Source organism: Rhipicephalus sanguineus, chromosome 9 (assembly GCF_013339695.2).
Source record: "Rhipicephalus sanguineus isolate Rsan-2018 chromosome 9, BIME_Rsan_1.4, whole genome shotgun sequence".
Lineage (NCBI taxonomy): Eukaryota > Metazoa > Arthropoda > Arachnida > Ixodida > Ixodidae > Rhipicephalus > Rhipicephalus sanguineus.
This window is the reverse complement of record NC_051184.2, coordinates 51,484,559-51,506,208: the sequence shown is the minus strand read 5'-3', so window position 1 is coordinate 51,506,208 and position 21,650 is coordinate 51,484,559. Positions and strand designations below refer to the sequence as shown.

The 21,650-nt window shown below is 47.5% G+C and overlaps 1 protein-coding gene across 1 annotated transcript; it reads left to right on the top strand.

The window, feature by feature from the left end:
- Positions 1–2,385: 2,385 nt before the first annotated feature.
- On the top strand, positions 2,386–4,062 carry LOC119405519 (probable ATP-dependent RNA helicase DDX5). The gene has a single exon (XM_037672353.2). The coding sequence runs from the start codon at positions 2,386–2,388 to the stop codon at positions 4,060–4,062; it is 1,677 nt and encodes a 558-aa protein (XP_037528281.1).
- Positions 4,063–21,650: the final 17,588 nt, after the last annotated feature.

Genomic DNA, 21,650 nt, shown 5'->3' with positions numbered 1-21,650 from the left:
GGTCCACCACGGCTTCACTGACGCATTTCCGTCACGGATATGACGTTGTTAAAAATAAAGACTAACATATGGCAAAGAAAAAACTATAAGAAAAAGTTCCGTCACCGGGAGTCGAACTTACGACCTCTCGATCGCCAGCGCGCAGCGCGAAACGACTCCGCCACAGACGGCATGTTCTCTGCTATGCTAACGGCGAGCTATTTATGTACACCATTTGCCGGTGGCGGTACTCAGAGATCGGCGGTAAAGCGTGTTTTCGTTATCACTAGCGAGATGGCGCGAAGGGCTCGAAGAGCGCGCTTTAAAAGTCGTCCCCCACGCTGATTAGCGCGCGCCTCGACAGGGCGTGGTCGCCCGCGCGGGCGCTTACCTCGTGATCTCGGTGGTTTGTACGTCTTGCACTCTACCTGCAAGTTTACGTTGAGAGCACGAAGGTCACCTCGCTCACTGCAGCGGCCGCTTTTGCGAAAGGAGCGCGCTGCTCACAAAGACATAAGTTACAACTGTGACAGTTCGCGCTTATCCTGTGTATGTTCGTTCCGCGCGTCCTTTCTGCTTGAGCAGCGCATTGCAAGTTTCGAGCGGCTTGCTGTTCTTCGCGAAACATTACAATTTGATGCTGTAGCATTCATTCCTTCGCGCTTAGGGCGAAAGAATGCACAACAAACGCCCAACTACGTCTGTGAAGACACGTTTCACTTTTGTGTTATACCGATTCCTATGACAGAGGGAGCAGCCATGTTTTTTCTATAGCTTTCAGTCTTCTCTCTTCACGGTGGGTCTTTCGTATTGGCGATTGGCAGCGACTCTCCTGGTCCGCGCCTCCTGGTCTTCAGCCCCTCTTTGCGTCTTGACTTTGGCAGTCCTCGCCCTGAAACCAGCATCTTCTCGACGCCGCTTAACACGCTCACGATCGGTTCCCGCTTCCTTCGCCGTCACTCCTCTTCCTCAGGCGAGCACCTTCTCAAATCTGCCCATCTTATCGCTAGATCAGATACTGGTACCGCCGAGTGATCGCCATCTTTCTCATATAGGAGAACACCTGCACGTCAAAGCTTACGTCATCACTAGGCGCAGCCAATCACCCGACGCGTGCCTCCTGACCCAGCAAGTGCGCCGCGACCTCTTAGCAACGCCCACACACCTGCTCTTCAACTCTTAGCATCGCTCTCACCTCTTAGCAACGCCCACGCACCTGCTCTTCTTCCCTTTCCCTCTCTCACTATTCGCCATGGCTATCCTTCTCTTCACTTTGCTACGCCTAGTTTTCGAGCCGCTTAAGCTTAAACAGCTCCACAGTTAAAATCACTTAATAATCACACAGTGGTTCTGTCACGTAACACCTCTGAAATTATCATTATTAACGTAACTACACTATGCGCTACTTTGGAAATTAAAATCCCCACTTCCTTCTTTATAATAAACCCATTGCAGTTTCGGTTTGCTAGCTAACACCGGTTGGGTACTATTACTTGCCTATTAAGAAGACAGTACGCATTTATTTAACAAAACAAGCACAGATGCATGCTTACTTCTAAATACTGTATGCTTCCAAACCAACGAAACGCAGAAGGAACGAGCTATATATGATTGAAGTTTAAGTTCCATAAAAGACATCTTAAGCACGTAGTGCCGCCTGTATATGTTGCGGCAAAGCACTACACACCATCGTGGCCACTACACGAGAAAATAGAGCGGCCGCATTAATAGCTTAGTTGCAAGCAAAACTCACAGTGTTTTGTTCCGCCATCGGTATTCTCCAACAATAGTAGTAAGGTTTTTGTCTTTCGGGTTATTTTTTATTTTAAATTCTGGGTGCTGTGTTTTTTACTTCTTTCTCTAATGTCGACCTATTGTCCACCGCAGTGGTGTAGCGGTCACGGTGCTCGGCTGCTCACACGAAGGCTGCGAGTTCAATCTCGGCCGCGGAGGTAGCATTTCGATGGAGGTGAAATGTTGGAGGCCTGTGTACTGGGCGATGTCAGAGCACATTAAAGGACGCCATATGGTCAAAAATTTCCGGAGCCTTCAACTACGACGTCCCTCATGATCGTGTCGTGGTTTTGGGACGTAAAACCCCAACAATTACTATAATGTAGAATTTTTATGCTCCCCACACTCGACCAAATACTGCAGTCTATCGTCTCTAGCTACATTATTTTTCATGAAACGTGGTTTGATTATTATTTCCGCGTAAGTTTCTGCTCCTGTTTTTCGATATTTATTCTCCCCGATTTCCGGAAAGTCATATCGGTATTTCAGTATTCTTCGTGTTGGCCCATCCTACATAGCTGAAAGAAGACAACGAGGAAGTCGGCTCTGTGTCGACGTGCTGCGTCGCCTAAATTTCGACATTTCAACTGCTCTACAGAATAGCCGACCGAGATGCTTGGGCAGCTGAACGTGGTGTTAGAGGCAGTCCAAGATGTCGTAGACGGACTTGCAGATGCTTTTGAGCAGCAGCTGAACATCGGTTTCCAACCCCAACCATGGCAGTTCGGAGTGTGGCAACTCAATGGGCCGATCAACGGCCCGAACGAAGGAGCTCCCGCAGAGAACCCACCGCTCGTCGCTCCTGGGGCCGGCGGCGGACTAGGCACCTTCGGCCTCGGTCGAGGCTTCTTCGAAAAGATACCGCTGAGCGGCGACTCGTGGAAAATTATCTTTATGGGCGGCCGAGGAAGAGGGCTACCAGCCACTAGCCGCAACAGTCAGGTTGCTCGCAATCTTCGCGCGCCAGACTGGAGGGAGGTTCACTTGCCGCCTTTCCAGAAGGACGTCTACCGCGAACACATCACCACGGCAGAGCGACCTATAGAAGAAGTCGAAGCGTACCGGCAGGCCAACGACATCACTGTCACGGGGCGCGACGTTCCTAAGCCCATCCTGCATGTCAACGAAGGTGGTTTCCCTGAACACATATCTAAGGTCATCGAGGCACGCAACTCTGGCTCAACGCTCAGCGCAATCGAAGCGCAGTGCTGGCCCGTTGCGCTCAGAGGTAAAGACCTCGTCGCCATTATCCAGGATGCATCAAAAGGCAAGCCTCTCGCTTACCTCGTCCCGGCGATCATACACGTTATGCGCCAGCCGGTTGTGTTGCGGGGCTCTGGACCTTTAGTCCTGGTGGTCACAGCGACGCGGGTAACGGCCCTACAGGTTCGGGAAATTGCCGATGAGCTGAATGCGGGGTCACCGATTCGGACGTTGTATCTCCAGCCTGGTGAACCCCGGCAACCGCAACTCAAGCAGCTCGTGGACGGTGCCCACATTTGCGTTGCCACGCCAGGCCGCCTCGTGTCTTTCATGGAGGAGTGTCAGATAAACCTGCGCTGCTGCACTTACCTGGTACTGGACGAAGTTGACCGCATGATAATGATGGGCTTCGAGAAGCAGCTTCGCATCATTGCGAACAACATCCGTCCTGACCGCCAGACTCTTGTGTGGCTGTCCTCCCGCTCAATGGATGCGAACCGGCTGATAGAGGATTTGACGAGTGAATACGTCACTGTCAGCGTCGGTGCGGCTGCCCGTGAGGACCACAAGTGCCAGGTGCAACACGATGTCATCATTTGCGAGACAGTTGAGAAAGAGCAGAAACTCGTAGCCCTTTTCAACGACATCCTTAGAGAGGAAAGTGACAAAGCCGTCGTGTTTGTTGAAAGGAAGCAAGCGGTCGAAGATATCGTGTCCTTTCTTCGCCTCCAAGGTTGGCCCGCCGTCGGCATCCACGGGAAAAAGACAGCGTATGAACGCGACTATGCGCTGAACTCCCTCAAATTCAGCAAAGTGCCCATAATGGTGGCGACCGACGTGGCAGCTTGTGCTCTAGCAGTGGACAAAGTGCGTCTTGTCGTGAGCTACGACTACCCGAGCAGCGCGAGCGAATACTCGCGCCGCGCGGGGTACGCGGCTCGGCCCGATGGAAGAGGCGTGAAGTACACGTTCATATCGCCCGATGAAACTCAGCGTGCCAAGGAGCTGATATCGTTTCTTCGAGAGGCCAAGCAAGTTATACCACCAGAGCTAAGAATGGTAGCAAATAAGATCAAGGGAAGGTAGGACACTGGCTTCGACGAAGTGCTTGAGGGATGATGCCTCGCATCAAGTATCCTGTTGGACATAATGTATTGTCTGGGCGTTTTATCATCGCTAAGCGATTACAATGATTCGAACACCTGACGATAAAGAACTGCTTCTCATTTTATATTTTACCTGAGCTCACACTTTGGTAGAGCCGTGCATAATAATTTTGCCGAGAATAAACAAATTGCTGGAGCAATGCATCAGAATTCTTGCTCGTATGCTGCTTACAGAAAATGTACTGCTCTCGAGTGAGGGTTAGGCACGCGCCCATCTTTGCTAGTTACCTAAAATGTGTGTGCACCACTGTGGCATATGGGGTAAAATGCTCACAGGGTCCCTGTGCATTCGCCTAAGATGACTTGAAGGCGAAAGCAATCGTCTTTCTTTTTTGTTCAATCGAATTGATCTTCCCGCCTCCGAAATCTTTCAGCACCTAGTGGGGTTTTCACTGCCTGAGGGATCGGAGGGGTTGCAAGCTTCCTGCACACCCGCCACGGTGGTCTAATATTTATAGGGCTCGACTGCTGACCCGAAAATCGCGGGATCGAATCCCAGCCGCGGCGGCTGCATTTTCGATGGAGGCAAAAATGCTTAAGGCCCGTGTGCTTAGATTTAGGTGCACATTAAAGAACCCCTGGTAGAAATTTCCGGAGCCCTCCACTACGGCTCCACTAAGAATTCGTGGTTTTGTGACATTACACCCCAACAATTAATATTATAAGCAAGCTTTCTGCACGTCACGTGCCTCCGGGATCGGCCCACCTATGACCAAGCAATGATGCAACGGGATAGCCACGTATTGTGACGTCAATCGTGTGACGTCATAATGAAGTCACAAGTAATGGTGATCTGTGACATCGTGATGACGAAGCAGGTGGACGTCATCACGTAATAGGGTGACCTCGTTTTGTGCAGCAATCGTGTTAACGCCATTGCCGATGGCCACTTTTCGTCTTTGACGAAGTTTATTGGTCCACTGCCTGCTCGTAAACGATAATGCCAGATGTTGCCCCAGACGTTGTCTGACGATGCGCTAGTAACGATAACGTCAACAATCTCAGTGTTGTCATCGTGGTGCCGAGAGCGACGCCTGGCAGCGGCTTCACTTCGATTGTCTGGGTTGGTTGTCTCGGGGCCTGAGTCTTCACCGCGCCGCTTCGAATGACTGGTAGTGTGCTCGTAAGCGTGTGACAATTAGGAGCGACGATCTCAACTGCATTACGTGAAATAGTTGTGCGCGTCTTACACCAGTGGCGTTTCAAGTACCGCAAAAAAAGAATAGACGGATTTAGTTGGGCGTCCGCAGCAGCTCTGTGGACGCAGCCTGCCAGCCATTTCCTACGGCCGGCTGCGTCCGTAAAGCTGTTGCGGACTATCAACTAAATCTGTCCAATGTCTTTGTCGCGGGCAGCTGCAAAGTTGGTTTATAAAAGCTTCCTGGTAGGACTGGGCATACAATTTGCATCTCTCCACGCGTCTCCGTGATGCATTGGACGTTGGCCTTACCAAAGCGTCCTCAAGCCAGGAGGCGTTGTTCAGGCGCTGGCCTTACACGCCCAGAAAATATCCTGTGCTTTGGAGCTTGATGGTGACATAGGCGAAACGTGCCAGCATGGACGCCTGGCTGCAGACGAGACTCGCAGAGCGTAGACAGAGAGAGAGAGTGTGTGTGTGTGTTGGGGGGGGGGGGGTGAAAGAAAGCGATCCCGGCGTAATGGAAGAATCGGCCGATGCGAATGGGTTTCTGAGCAGTGCGGACGCATTTCAGCTTTAATAAATCGTTGAATAAATCGTTTGTTGTTTTAGTCACCGGACGGGTTACTATTGTGGACAGGATACGAGCGGCTGTCCTGTGCAAAATGTTTCTTCCTGCTCTGTGTTCTTGCCAGCCACCGTGGCCCAAGCGCGCGCGTCTCCAGGTGCCTACTCGTCGCTGCTCGGACGGGCGTCGATTTCAGACTCGCTTCTTTGCAGAGGATCGAAGCGAGAATGATTCGCGACGTCGGAAATCGCAGCGATTTCCAATACCTCAGTATTTTCTTCATCGCTTGTAGACACTGATGACGGCGGCGACTGACGTTGGCGGTGACGGAGACATGACCACACGTGCGCGCCTAGCAGACGAAATGACAGCTGAAACTCGCGTCAGCGTTTTGTGTGGCCACGCGATCAGGTGGGGGCCGTTTCGAGCGTGACCGCGCGGCAGGGCTGCAATGTGGCGGGCTTCGCACCCGCTTTGAACCACGCTCGTTACTGATCATACTGATCAGTATTACAGATATTTATTCCCCCCACCCCCCGTGGCATTATCAGTGGTGAATCTTTACTAGGGGGTCGATAACGACACGTGGACGCAAAAGCTGATGTCACGGCTCCTTTAAAGACGAACGTTAACTCTCTTTGCAGAGTTTTTATACTTTAGACTCTAAGAAAAAATCGAGTATTTGGGGAGTATTTCTTCCACACAACAATAATCGTCATCTAACCCGCGTACTTTCTTCGCGTTATCACCGCGGTCCCGGCACTTCCCGGTCACGAACGGTGCGCGCGGTGTAAGCGTGATATAGCATTATTGATAGGAAAGTGACCGAGGTCTGGGTTTTCAAGAAAGGAAACGCGAGCAAGCCAGATGACGATTATTGTTGTGTGGGAGAAATACTCCCCAAATACTCGATTTTTTTCTGAGAGTGATATTCATAGTGTTCGGGAGGCACGACTCTCCTAAAGGAAATGAACGTGTATCTTTAAATAGAATTATATGTGGCATGTCAGCAATTCCCAAAAGGAGCGACACGTACTCTTTTTTATAACATGAAAGTGTTTTATGCCGGGGTCCACCAAGTACTTCCCTTACCGGATATGACGTTCATAAAGTGGATGCCAATGGGTGAGAAAGAAAGAAACCAAGAAAAAGATCTCTCGCTGGGAATCGAACTCAAGACGCTGTGGCCGCGACGGTAAGCGCCCGACGCGAAACCAACTAAGCTAGCCTGGCAGATGCTGGACACCTCACGGATGCACCTTATATCTTTCACACATCTCTCGCACGGTGTTCTCTGTTGGCGGTGTAGATAGGCGGGGCGGAGCGGGGGTGGTGCCGCCGTCTGTGAAAGGTGAAAAGAAGTAATGCGTCACGATCGACACTTACTAGCACTTACTCCGAGATTGCGCACGATATCGGAGGTCATGGTTAAAGCGTCTCGATACCAGCGAGGGACACTGGCCGCACTGGCGTCGCCGAGGCCCCCTTGACGCAGTTATGTTCTTTGCCTTTCGCTGCGTGTGAGCGCGCACCGGCTCATCGAAGTAGTGCAGATTCCACATGCACCAACGGGATTTCTCCGCCGCCGACTACTTCGATTGCGAGAGCAGCGACAAACAAAACTGCTGCAATACGTGTTGCAGAAAGAAAACGATTTCGACGGGCGAATGTCGTGCCTTGGTGGAGCGAGACAGGGGCCAGCGGGGCGCACGCGTCTGCGGCTCAAGCTAAGAACCTATACGAACTAGGCGTCAACATGGGTGCATCTACGCCAATCAGTGCTATAGCTGCCAAACAGGAACAGACATTGTACAAGCTATCATATATCATTACAGAATAAGCACTGCTTCTTTGTACATACGTTTCACTTTCGTGTAATACCGATTCCTATGACGGAGGGGTCAGCCATGTTTTTTTTTTTTGGTTACAGTGAGCCTGCGTTCAAGCTGTCATTGTTTAAATATTTCCGGCCTACCATTTCAATTTAACCCCGTTCTGGGGTATTGCAGACAGGCATTTATTTCTCGCTGGTTGGAAAATGCAGATACCATTTTTCTTTATGAAGGAAAGCATATGAATTTTAAGGGCTCGTTTTTCTTTGTTTGACGCAATAATAATGATAACTAACAGACAAGAGAGAGAGAGAGAAAGGTTAAGTGAAAGGCAGGGAGGTTAACCAGAAGTTTTTCGGTTTGCTACCCTGCACTGGGGTTTGCTAGCCTGCAACAGACAAGAAAACCAACGAAAGTATAGGGGATGTTATTTGTAGTAATTAGGATATAAATGTGAAGACAGTAAAGTGGACGAAAAGATAACTTGCCGCCGGCAGAGACCGAACCTGCTACCTTCGAATAACGCGTCCGATGCTGTACCACTGTAGAGCATCAGGAGGATGACCGCCGCTGTAGTATAACACATTCCAGCTAACAAAAGACACAATGTTTTGACGACGTATGCGACAGGCAAGTCTCGTTATTCGTATCATGACTAGTTAATCGTGACGCGAAACACTCACGTCCTAGAACGCAAATTTTGGTACGTACAAAGTTAAGGAGACGACCCCAAGAGCGCCCAGGCGTAGGCGGATAGATAGATAGATAGATAGATAGATAGATAGATAGATAGATAGATAGATAGATAGATAGATAGATAGATAGATAGATAGATAGATAGATAGATAGATAGATAGATAGATAGATAGATAGATAGATAGATAGGACGACAATACTCGGACAATCAGACTGAATACTTTAAGAAAGCATGGAGAGACTATAGAAGGGCTAGAACCGTTCAAGTTTTTCCGAAGGTACGTTTCGTTACCACGATATCATGATGAGATGCACCGCAGCATGGGGACTCCGCATTATATTTTGATCACCTGAAGGGTATTCAGCGTGCAGGTTATTAAAGTGAAAGCCTTAAAGGGACCCTGGAACGGTTTTTGAAATTTTGTCTGCATTTAGGCTACAACATTGTCACATCATACTCACCTCAATTTAAGCGACGCACCGTATACCAAGGCAGCTACGGGCAATTATATGAACACCATCCTTCTCATCACTGTCTCGACCCCTCAACTCATTGAACACCCAGACGACCGCAGCGCACTCGACTGGTTAGCTCTGTCGAGTGAGTTCGGCAGCGTGTCCCGCTGAGAAAAAGAAATGAAGCGAGCGGAGTGGTTAAGCTCTCCTCCACCAGGTGCCGCCACACTGCTAGCCGTTCGTAATCCATTCTCCTGTAAGGCGAAAATCTGCAAAGGCATGCGGACACACAAAAAGTATAGCCATCGCCGATAAGCGTAAACTCGGGTAATGTGTTCGTCGTCAGGGGTGACGTTAGATCCGCAGACGCGTGCCTTACTAGCGTTGCACGATTTCGAAGCTTTACAAGTCACCGATCGCTAGAATTGAGGCACGCAACTTAGCTAAGGCGATTCACGGTGTCCGAGAAAAACAGACCGCCAGATAAACACTGTCGCGCAGCTCACGTAAACACGGGGAACGTTGTAACACAGGCAGACGACGCTCACTACCCAGCGGAGGATCAGTGTCGTGGACTGGACATATCCAATCACATCGTTCGCCGGCGCTACGTAAGGAGGAACAATGCTACGTAAGGAGGACGCGGGAAGTGCAAAACTCGTTCGCCTGAGCCTCTGCGTTCTGTAGCGATTCGCATGTGTAAAGTATTTTAATAAATTGCACAGTTTCCGCACAGAGCTTAAATCGGGCTGCAGTCGATTCTTAGGACGCTTTCCCGGCTCAATTCATTTGTGCGAGTGCATCAAAACCGTTTCAGAGTTCCTTTAAATATCTCGCTGAGCAGGCAGGCGAATGAAGTGGTACAAAAACCCACGTGACCCACGTCACTGATGATGTCGTGTCGTGACGCCACTATGTGACGTCGCAATGGCGTCACGATCGTAGAAATCTGTAACGTAATCAAGACGTCATCGTGACGTCGCATGATAACGTAGTCACTCCCTCGTCCCTTGCTCAAGCGTGGGCCCGCTCCTGGAGGCGGTACGAGAAACGCTCCTATAGCTGTTTTCAAGCGTAATGTTTATTATTCTAGCCGATACTTGAATTACACATTGTCTTATAACATGGAGGCGACGCTGTAATTGCTACAGTACCAATAGAACGTAGCAGAAGCACAGGAGCCGGTTATTTCGTGGTACCCCGACTAATGCATCGGTATAAGCATGCCAGAATACAAATACTGCCCTACGTACATCCAGGCATTGTTCCATCTCTGCCCTATATTCTCTGAACACCTGAACTTCTTCGACAGAAGGCGTAACGTGGTTCAACACGGTATGGACAACGCTTTCACTCATTTTCTTAAGGAAAATGGCGATGTTTCAAGGCAACACGGCGTATTATTCTGAAGAATAATATGCCGAGCAAGGCTACTGAGATTGAAAAAGAGTTTTTAAACATTTAATAGGGTGAATTATTACAGGCTAAGAAGAAATGCTTTAATGCAGCTTCGAAACGGCGAAGTGCGGGCAAAACCCATGACTATGTATTGACAAAGCACGAACACACGAACAGTATTATACATATTAATTACCTTCCCCCCGCCCCCGTAGAAAGACATGGGCAGAAACTCTTCAGCGTGTTCATTAGGTTACAAACACCGTTTTACCCAACATTACTTTTTGGACATTATCCACTGTTACCTGTGGCATACGTGATCAGCTTTTTCGGCAAAACTGACTTTCTAAAGTAACAACTTGATGAGGGCTAGTTGGTTCATAATTAGAACAAAGAAAGTAACAGCGCGAATGGAACAAGGACGACTGCAGTATTCAAAATATAATTTTGAATACTGCAGTGCATGCTGCCTTTACTATTGATTTTTTATTACCCTCCGGCTGGCGCAACGCACTGCTACGTCGCTTCGCGTCATTAGACACAGCTCAATTAATTTACAAACATAACCTTGTTTCCGAACGTGACAGAGCAATAGTATTTTCTCCTCACTGTGCTGTGTTCTTCATGAAGCTTATCTCGTGACACCGAATGCTCACGGTTGCCGAGTGAGATCAGTTGATGTTTATCCTTACAGGGATTTATCTTTTCTGGGAAAAGCGTGTTTGATATATGAATGTGGACTAATATTTACTACATTTATGAAGCCCGATAATATCGCAAATATTTTTTCCTATAGTTGTCTATAGATACTTTGCTGTCCTTACCAATGACTTCTCCTGCCCGGTGAAACTGTAACTTTTTCGTTGCCTGCCGCAATGGTATGTTTGCACCTGAACTGCTGAAATAGCGGAGCGTCTGCTTTGTGTGTGGGTATAGTGGGCTAGATTCAAATCCCCCTCAACATCGTAGAGTGCTCCGTTCGCATGCAACCGCATGGGGTTCCGCCAGATTGATTCGATAGCTGGATAAAATCAAGGGGGTTTTAAAGAAAAATACTGAAGTGGAAGCTCTCGCAACGCCCTATCGGCAACAGTGAACCAGCGCTTGCCCACTCTTTATTTCGGAAACATGCTCTTTCCGGGTGGTGCTCGCGTAGAGATTAAGTTGTCTAGCTGTGCTAATGCAAACGCAAGTGTAATTATCAAATAATGCATCTTAGTTCCCGTCAAAAGAAGCATGTCGAAATCAGTATTGATGACTTGACCTCCAATAAAACTCTACCCGCCAACGGTTTCGTCTCCGTGAACAGAAAAATGCGTCGGCAAAAAACAAAAAAGCCAGTACCACCAACAGACGCTCGCGCTCGCGTGCTCCTCTGGTAGAAGATGCGCGCGCTCCTACCGTTTTCACCTCGGACGCTGAGGAAGGGCATTCGCATAGGCGGACAGACGAGCCGACGAACGCGTTCACTGTAGATTCGTGCACAATTGCAATGGCACAACTAAATTTCGACCTCTGGATGGTTTAGGGGCCCTTTAATTATTGCAGGGAAACAGCCTATTTTTCTTTGCAACCACGCATACAGCAGAGAGCTCAGTATTAGTTTCAATGAAAAAACAACCAGAAAACAAGCTTCGAAACCGCATGCTCGATGATAAGGCGCCTGTGATTAATGGGAATACACTCCCACGCGTTCCCGGTAAAGATTAGGTAGAAGCTGCTTTGCACTTCACACGAGGGCTTCGAATGACGTCCAACGGCACTTCCTTCGCCCCGCGTGTTTCCCGCTTTCATGTATAAAAGGGAGACCCGTCTAGCAGATCATTCAGTGCATTCTAAGACTGCCATGGGTAGACCACGGAAACTAAAGACACCAGAGGAGCAGCGTGAATACAATGCTCGACGAAAGGAACAAATTCGTCTTGCTGAAAATGGTCGCGGAATCAATCACGGTCTACCACAGCGACCACAAAGCGATTATCACTACCAATAAAGTAATAATAAAACATACACCACCATCAGCATGAGTGGCGTTTGATACAGCTTGCTCGGCATTCAAGTTCACAGGGCGGTATGGTGGCCAATTTTTTTAAATGCGAATGCATTTTTTAGTCGGGGCATGACAGGCATCTGTCGGTGTCCGCGTGCCGGTAGGTGTTATCTCTCCCTCTCACTCCCACTCCCATAGCAACAGCTGCGGGCGCGCGCGCTTATCCTCGCCCCTAGCAACCGGAGCAGGTGGTGCGGGCGGAGTAGCGGAGAGTGGAGAGGAGGAGCGCTCTGGCTTGTGAGGGCGCTCGCATCGCGGGAGCTCGGCGGAGCTCCCGCGTGTGTGGAGAGAGTGTATGAGAGGGTAGGTGCAGTGCTTCGCCGCTCCTTCTCTCGCCGTTCGCTCTCTCTCCTCCCTGCGCCCCACTCTCCCGTCCGCTCGCTCGCACGTATATATAAATGAAGTGAAGCGCGTGCCTCACTCTCGACCGTTCGCTGGCTGGGCGCCTCTCAAGGCGATGACAGAAGTCGGTGAAAGCGAATGTCTGACGGCAACGGTACTACGCCGTGTATTCTCGGCGCAAGAAATGCATTCGCATTTCCTCACGATTCCCTTCAGGGAGGTGGGGGCATTATTTTTAAACCCTCCTTGAGTTCTACTAGCGTCTAAAATGAATCACGAAGCACATTGAGCGGCCGTGCACGAACGGATGCTTTCCTTTCAAATCTGCTTTCACACAGGCTGGAGAACTGCATCAGATAAAAAGTTTATATAAGCCATGATTCAAAGGAGATCTGATATAAAAAGTATCACGGGTAGGTTCTTTGACTCCATGCCGGATGGTCATCGTTCGGAGTGTCTACAGCGTTCGACATCATATGTAGACATTTGCTCCTGGAAACCAGGCCACGTGCAGTGGTCATTCTCCATAGCGAGCATCCGCTTTTCACACTTCAAGCTGGCTCCATTCGCAGCAGCAATATGTGCACCGTTTGGGCGGACTGTTATTCCACAGCACAGCTACTAGGGCCCAGGTTCGCCGTGTGTCGTAGATAGAAATTTGTCATCCTCATGAGCACATGCATGCACGATCAATCACCGGCCAAGTACTCGGCACACACAGTTAACAGAGGAACCTTCAAAGTGCGGCCCCTAATCGGTCTTTGCCGCCCGTGTGTTCCCATAATATTTAGTAAACCAGTGCGATGAGTAGCGGGAGTGGCCTAATTGCTATCATACATACGCAGTATAGGAGTTTTTTTGCAGCAGAGCTGTAATATCTTTGATGCGAACAACTGCAGTTACAGTCTACGGACACCTGCCTACAACTTCTTCGTGTTATAGTACATGTAGTACTCTAAACATTTTCCTGTTTTTCTAAACATCAAATACGAACCGGTAAAGGATTGGATAACTTAGGGACTACTTACAGCTTTCCCTAGTGGGTTACTTGGTACTCTGAATTATTTAGCTTTATTTATAAACACACTTAAATCGTCGATATGTTTCAAAACACGTTATGCGCGATCAGAGAGACCCTTTCTAGGGACAGCTTACAGTTCGTGCATAGTGAAGTGCCCAGCCACCGCCGCTAGATGACACAGCACTCTCAGGCTCAGTCGTCTACCGCTTCTAAAACCTCCTTGCTTCAAGTCGTTTGTCTCTCCTCGCAAATAGAGTATCAATGCCACTCTTTCATAGCGTTGCTGTGCTGGAATGCCACCGCATTTACGGCGCCTTAGGGGAATGTTTTTCGAACTGGCATTCTGCACGTGTGTTGTTGCGGTTGCGGCGAGTTACGAACGGGCCGACCGTGCACCGTCAATTGCTACGCTGATGTCAATACCGCTCTGTATTCTGGCTGGTCCGCCTGCTTTCGGCCGCTTTAATGGTAGGACGACATCGGTGTAAATTACGTCTCGACACAGTATTGAGCAGTGATCCCGTAATACTGATTCTTCGTGAATCGCTAGCACTGAATCAAATGACTGACATGCTCATTTGGAGAGCAGAGCAGCGGCATATACTTTGGGTAACATGTCACAGGACAGCATGACAACGACCTCTTCTGTTACGCGTTACAGATGATCGTGCCATAAACAGCACATGAACAGCAGATATCCCAATTGGCCTCGAGATCTTGCAGTGGCACGCTCTAGCGTGTGACGTCAGAGCAGGGACTCCGCTCTCAACCGCGCTGCAGCAGCCGCTGCTCCTGCATGCGGATCGTCTGCTTGAGGCGGGAACTTTGTCGAACGAACAGCTTCGCAACGGTCAACTAACGCTTGCAACGAATATTTTCGAGTGTAATTTTGAACTTGTTTTAGTAGCGGCCCAATCGACGGGGACAAGAAATCCCCCGGGTGGCCGACGAGTGCGCCGATACCACCGACCGCCTTGCTGGTAAGAAAGTGAAAACATGTGTGAGTGTTCTCGCTCGTTATCTTGTTTCCGCCGGACGATACTAATTAGTGTGGGTGCTTCTTTCGATATTTCAGTAAATGTGCCGTTCTCCAGCATCTACAAGTATGTAGATCAAGGTTGTGAAAAGTCGCGGTGCGTCATCGAGGGCGAGGCGGTGTACGACGCAGCCCACGTTGTTGAATGCGCGGTCGAGGCCGTCAATGAGATCGCATCACCGTCGCAGCTCTCGTCCTGCAAACAAGTGCGCAAGTGCCGCCTTGTTGCACACCCCCCTGCCGATGCCCATGATCGCAGTTTGCCCCGTAATGGTGGTTCAGTGAGAACGATATTACGTCGTAGTTCATAACACCGCACAGGGCCGTCGCATGGGTATTAGAATATAACAAATAGTTAATCGCTGATTATACCACGGACAGGGCCACAGAGATTAACGTGGCAAAGGCAAGGTGGGTCGAGTTTCACGCCACGTAGACGAACGAAAAGCTTTAAGAGCTCCGCTTTTAAAAAAAGTGTCTGCACTGCTTCAGGTGAAAACATTTAGAGAATTTGCATTCAACAGTGGCAACAGGTTTCGCTTATGAATTTATGATAAGCAGTCCGCTAGGCGCGCGCTTGCCTTCATAAGTAAAATACGTATGTACACCATTCAAATGCAGCCGTATTCTCAGATATCCTGCGACGCTCAGCTAAGCTCAGGAGGCGCGCTCTCCTGCGAGGCGATTCGGAGGCCGCGTCGTCCGCTCCTTGTCTAGGGGCCTTCGCGGCAGGTTGTGGGACGGCACCGCACCTGGTGCAAGTCGCCTATGCTTATAGCCTGCGTGCAATAAACGGCTTAAGTATTAACGGCTTAAGCTTACGTAAGCGCGGCGCGTACGGTGGGTCGCAGAAGTCACTGTCCGCGAAGTGCTTGCTGCACACTGTCGATGAAGGCGTGGGGCGCTTTCCCATTTTGAGCTTGACTGACCACTTCTTCTTCAGCTTCGGGTCCTTAGGATAGTTGTGAAAGCTAACGCCTTTTTCTCGAGTGGATGAAGTACACTGAAGCACAAAGCAGTACTTCACCATTGCGCAGCACTCGCCGCGGAGTCAAGCGGCCGCAGTTCTAAACAACAAAGAGCTGTAGTTCTAACTGAACGTTAAAAGCAGACCCACGGTTGTTCGAACAGCGTCAATAGCCACCATACGCAAGATAACCAAGTGAACTGCTTTTTTGTTGAAATTTACCGCAACGGTGAATTCAACACGGCGCTAGGCCTACGTAGCAGATGAAAGCGCGCGAATCCTCACTCTGACGTCATACAGGCGCCGTTCGCAGCGCCGCCATCGGTCGCACACTAGGCCAATGGGAAGCCTAAAGCATTATACCAAAGCACAACGCAGAGACTGCCGAATCCACTGCAACATACGCTTTCCGCATAAGCGAAACTGTTGGCGTGTCGCACTTACACCTTCCCTATAATGGCATGTGTGCAGTATTTTTCAGTGTTTCGATGGAGGCGAAATGGCCCGTGTATGGTGCACGTTAGAGAACGCCATGTGCTCAAAATTATCCGTAACTGCGTGCCTCATAATCACACAATGATTTTGGTACACAAAACCCCAAAAATTATTAGTAATAGTAGTATTTGTTCAGTGCTGTACACTGCCTTCATTTAGATGAATAATCTCGCTCGACGCAAAAAAAATCTTTAGGCGTCTTCTCGACTAGCATTCAGTGTGCATGCACAACTATCTATGGATGTCGCGTTTTTTTTTTTTACATCAATTCAATCACAGTAGTAATCCAACCAGTACTCCAGAAGTCATACAGGCAGATGAACGATTTTAGAAGTAGTCTGTTTACGCGAATGAAAGTTTTAAGAGCGGAGCTGTTTCAGGTCGAATTTAATCTCCGGGGAGCGTAACGCAGCTTCTAGCTCGTACGCACCACAGAAATTGGCCATCCCCTCTACTCACTTCCTGGTCACTAAAAATGAAGAAGCTGTTTATAAGTCCAGCACGTATGTGCCAAGCAGCTTTCAGCGGGTATATGCTACAGCAGCGCCTCCTCAGATACATTGGCCACGCTCCACTACTCACCTCAGGCCCACATTGCGAAGACTGGTTGAACAGTGCAGATGGTGCCCGAAACTACTACAGAGCGAAGTCAAGCAATTAAATTGCAACATGACTCCACCGGATGCACTTTTTAACCACTCTTCGCGACGTTAATTCAGTGAAGCTGCTTCAATTTCTTGTTCCTTTTTTAATAAGGTTTCTCCTTACCGTTGTCAAGTCACATACTGGAGATATCGAATTGTGCATATGAGAAATGACAAAACTGCTCACAGCTGGGAAGATTGCGTCGTTGGCGCATTAACATGTGCCGTTCCACGTGCTCACTGAAGCGTCAACGTGACACTTTGTATGGCGCTCACATTTCGCATGTGCCATTACTCAACGGTGAACCATGTCTCTCTCACCAAGGACGTCCGTAAATCACAGCCGCCAAGACATTTTCTTTTGCGCAACCACACCCGCTATAAATCTGCGCATGACACTGTCCCAAAAAAAGCGGACCCTGGAAGCGTACCACGAGTTATCTGTCATACATTACCTCTTTTCCTTTCTTAGGCGCGCTTTGCAAGATGTGGTAAGTCGCTATACAACTCAGATCTCGCGGCTATTTTTAGCACGTTGGCTGTAATTTTAAACCCAAGGGCACGGAAAGAATTGTCCATTTTTCATAACCTTAACGTTCAATTTTGAGAGCAAGATTTGTATGTTTTTACTTGTGCCAGGGGAGGCCGTCATATGGACCTTTATTTTAGACTTAACGAGTTTTAAAACGCAACACTGTAACACTTTTAACGCAACACTTTAGCAATGACGAATGCATATTTTTTAAAATAATAATAATAATAATAATAATAATAATAATAATAATAATAATAATAATAATAATAATAATAATAATAATAATAATAATGGGGTGGTTCTGGGGTGTCACTTGACAGAACCACCACATAATTTTTAGGCACGCCGTAGGGGAGGGCTACTGAAATTTCGACCACCTAGGGTATTAGCGTGCACCTAAATCTAAGGACACGGGCCTCTAGCAATTGACCTCCATCGAAATGCGACCGCAGCGGCCGGGATTCGATCCCGCGACCTACGGGTCAGCAGTCCAGCACTTTAACCACAAGAGCACCGCGGCAGGTACGGGAAAAATAGAGGCTTCCCAATCTGACTGCTTCAGTACAAGTGCCCATGAAGTGCGTGGGCAAGGCGGTGCTACATCAATATGTAAGTGGCTTAATCGACATTGACTGCAATTGCAGTGATGCATAGTGTAGTTGAAGCCTCTGTGTACTTTGTACCTCCACATAACCGAAAGGTGACTACAGCATATGCTCCTGGCAATACATTTCTATTAAAATTTAATTTAATTTTTCAATTAAAAAACTTCCTTAACATTCCTGTTCATGTTTAGACATGTGTCCTAAATGTGTACACTCCTTTGTTACACCGTTCGATGAACATGTTTCGTCGACAGCGCGATGAGTAGGATGCTAGTTAGCAAAACCGATCACCATCAGGTTAAATTATTACCCGGAAAATAACGGGGGATATGTTGCTGGGCTGACCTATTCAGTTGTGCGTTTGAATGTCCAAAATAATTGTTTAAGATATTTCAATTTATCTCCCCAAGTAGACGTGTTTTACAGTGAACTCCTCCTTATTAATTTCTGCAACGTGAATAATACCGTGCACAGGGCTGGGCAAAGATACTTTGAAATTGTATCGCGATACGATACAAGATACTCAGGCAAGAAGTATTGGTGATACAGATACAAGATACTGCCGCAAAAATTGTATCCGATACGATACTTGGCAATTGTATCTTAAGATACTTCGATACATTCTCAAATTTGTTATTATAGATCCATATAATGTAGCAGCAAACGCCTATGCACGAAAATGTCTGCTTGATAATTTCTTAACTGTGGCCCATTTTGTTTCACTTGAATGAAATTTCTGTTAGTATCTCAAAAGTTTTGCCCTTCTTGCTCAAAGTACATAAGTTTCCTTCCGAAACAACTCATTGGGGTTTGTTTTAGCTTCTTCACAGGACAACTCTTTGTACACTTCGCTGACAGCGGTACTTGCTTTGCACAGCTTGCAGACCATCTAGCAGGTTGCCCTTTAATCACAATCACTTCAATAAGAGCCTTCGCACGATGGCGGAAATACCGGTGTGGACTTTTACCTTGTCCGTAAAAGACAGCTAGCACAAAACCGTATATCCGAACAGGTGTACAGCAGCAACAACGCTGGTAGCGACATTTTTTCTTCCTTTTTTGTGGGGGGGGGATGCATGGTGTATAATAGGGGTTTGAGACCTTTCGCTAGCGGCCCGGCCCGCACACATGACCGTCTTCGTCTCATTTGTATTTTCTAAATAAGTATGTTCGTGAGCTGCACAGACATGACTGTTCTCAAGCATTCCTTTCGTGACGAACATGTGGTCACCATGTGCTGAAACATAACCGTCGAACAAAAACTCTATATTTCAGAATCCGCGTCCAGATATATCAGTCATCGGTACATCGGTATCGATGTTTCTCGAATCCTGACTACGAGTCCCCTTCATAAATGACCTATATATATGAGATATGGGAAAGGCTTCCTTTCAAACGTCATTTTGTTCAAACTCTCTCCCACCATCTTCACTGTCCCGGCCCTTGCAACTAAATTTCGCGACTGCCGCCCGCTGGCTATAAGCTCAGTTTGATACCCCTGGTGTATACGTAGATGACGTGAAACTGCAATTAATTTTCATATTATACTTATCTGCCGGCGTAAAGGATTTTTTGCGGATATACTCACTAACGTGCCATCTTTTTAGCAATTTTTCTTCAACGAGAGAACATGTGCAACACAGAAACGTCTCAGATGTATTGTATAGTTCCACAAAACGTCGCATGATACCGCCGCTATTCGCGCTATTGCCACTTATAGCTCCCATTACGTGGTGATTAGGAATGCGAAAAATATTTAGGAAAGCCTAAAACAGGAAAACAAATATAAGTAAAATAGAGAGGTGGTTGTGTATCAAACATTCACATTGAATGAGTACAGAAACACAATACAGACGGCACCCTGAATAGCTATGAGCATGAAGTATTGTCAACTTACCTGTTGAGACAATAGAAAATTCAGTGCCTATGGAAAATTGCCTGAAACGGCTCGTTGGGACGCTGATGAGCAAAACAGTGCATTCAGTAAAACAACGTTCCTCGAATCCCCTTCCCAACGTCTTTAAGGTGGCTCCTAATGATTTCCAATATTATAAAGCAAACTCAATTTCGCTATTTTCCTAAGCGGTAAGCAGAATGTTTTGTACTGTTTACTCAAGGTACGCCCACATAATTATATACTTGTTTTCGACATCGCCTTGGCAACGCGTAACCGTGTAAACAGTAGTGAAAATAAAGTAGACAGTTAGAAGAATAAAGCAGAGATCTTATTTTGGGAGCGCGTTACAAAAGACATACTGCAGTGACCAGACCGGAAAAACAATACAGAGACTTAGGTAATGTAAGGGATGCAAAATGACAGCTACGAAAGCACCTGTGCTAATAATCAAATTATGATTTCATAAATTCTTTGAATAAATGTAGCAAGAAGTGAAAAATACGGTACAAGATATTTTCTGTTAGGTAAACGATTGTTCTTCTAGATCTAGCATCAGTACCAGTGGTGCTAACGTTATTAGAATCTTATTTGCATATAAGTTAATTCATGGCATGCAAGTCAAACTTACATCCACGAGATCCTTCAAATCGCTGATATGTAAAATCCACGCGACGCAAAGGAACCCCACTCTTGCACGCATCACATTTCGTTATGGAGCAAGACGCAAGAGAATCTTCAAAACCGACACTGTATCAACATCAGAGTTTGCGCGATAGACGTGGCGCAGGACAGTGGCTAAGAGCAAGTGTCGCGGCATTGGCGCAACTAAAAAGAAAAGAAATCGAGCAAACAAAAGGTACGTGGGCTGCGCGTACACGTCCGCGCGCTTGTCTTCCTCATCTTCTGCCCTCATTGGGGTTCTCTGGCGGAAAAATAAAATTGCGTCACTGCCCTAAGACTTGTTCAGATGGCTTAGTGGCACCAGTACCAGCTTGAGAAGTGGAGCTTGGCCAGCGATTATGGTTTCTCACGGTTGTGTTGCGATAGAAGTATCTTGTATCTTAAGACACACGATACATTATCGAATGTATCGGAAATACAGATGCAGATACTCGTATTTCGAGAAGTATCGCGATACAGATACAAGATACCCATAGAGTATCTAAGATAGTATCTAAGATACATGTATCTTCGATACTGCCCAGCACTAACCGTGCAACATTCATATTGCCGCACGAGTGATTGACGATTTCACTTGCGTTGAAATTCGGCAGCTGGGGCAGCGGAACGCAAACCAGCAACCTCCAACCTATGACGAAAGCTACCGAGTTTCAATAAATGATTAGACTTCCTTTGTACAGCAGGAGTCGACCTACCTTAGAGAACGGTATAGTGAACGGCCTTGAAGTCCTATTAGATTTGTGGAACTTCAGAATGATTAACAGCATAGTGTCTGCCATATTCCCTCACCCAGGACTACTATTTCGTCTTTATTCTCTCTCCGGAGAAGAAAAAAAATGTAAATATTACGTAAATATTATATTATATAAAAGCGGCGAAATAGTGAAATAAGTTTCTCACCAAAGCTTTATTTTTTGCAAGAACCCAATTATGCGACGCAGGGAACAAATGAACCCTGCCGTTTTGTAATGATACTTGATGCACTAATCGGATAATAGTCATAATGCCTCGGTGAGCGACGTTTACCAGACGCCATGGAATAGTGACAAACAATGTAATGTCCGTATTTTTTTTTTCATGTTCTAGTTTCGAATATGACAGCAGCCTGTAACGAAAGAAGACGACATCGGTAACTTTTGCATATGGC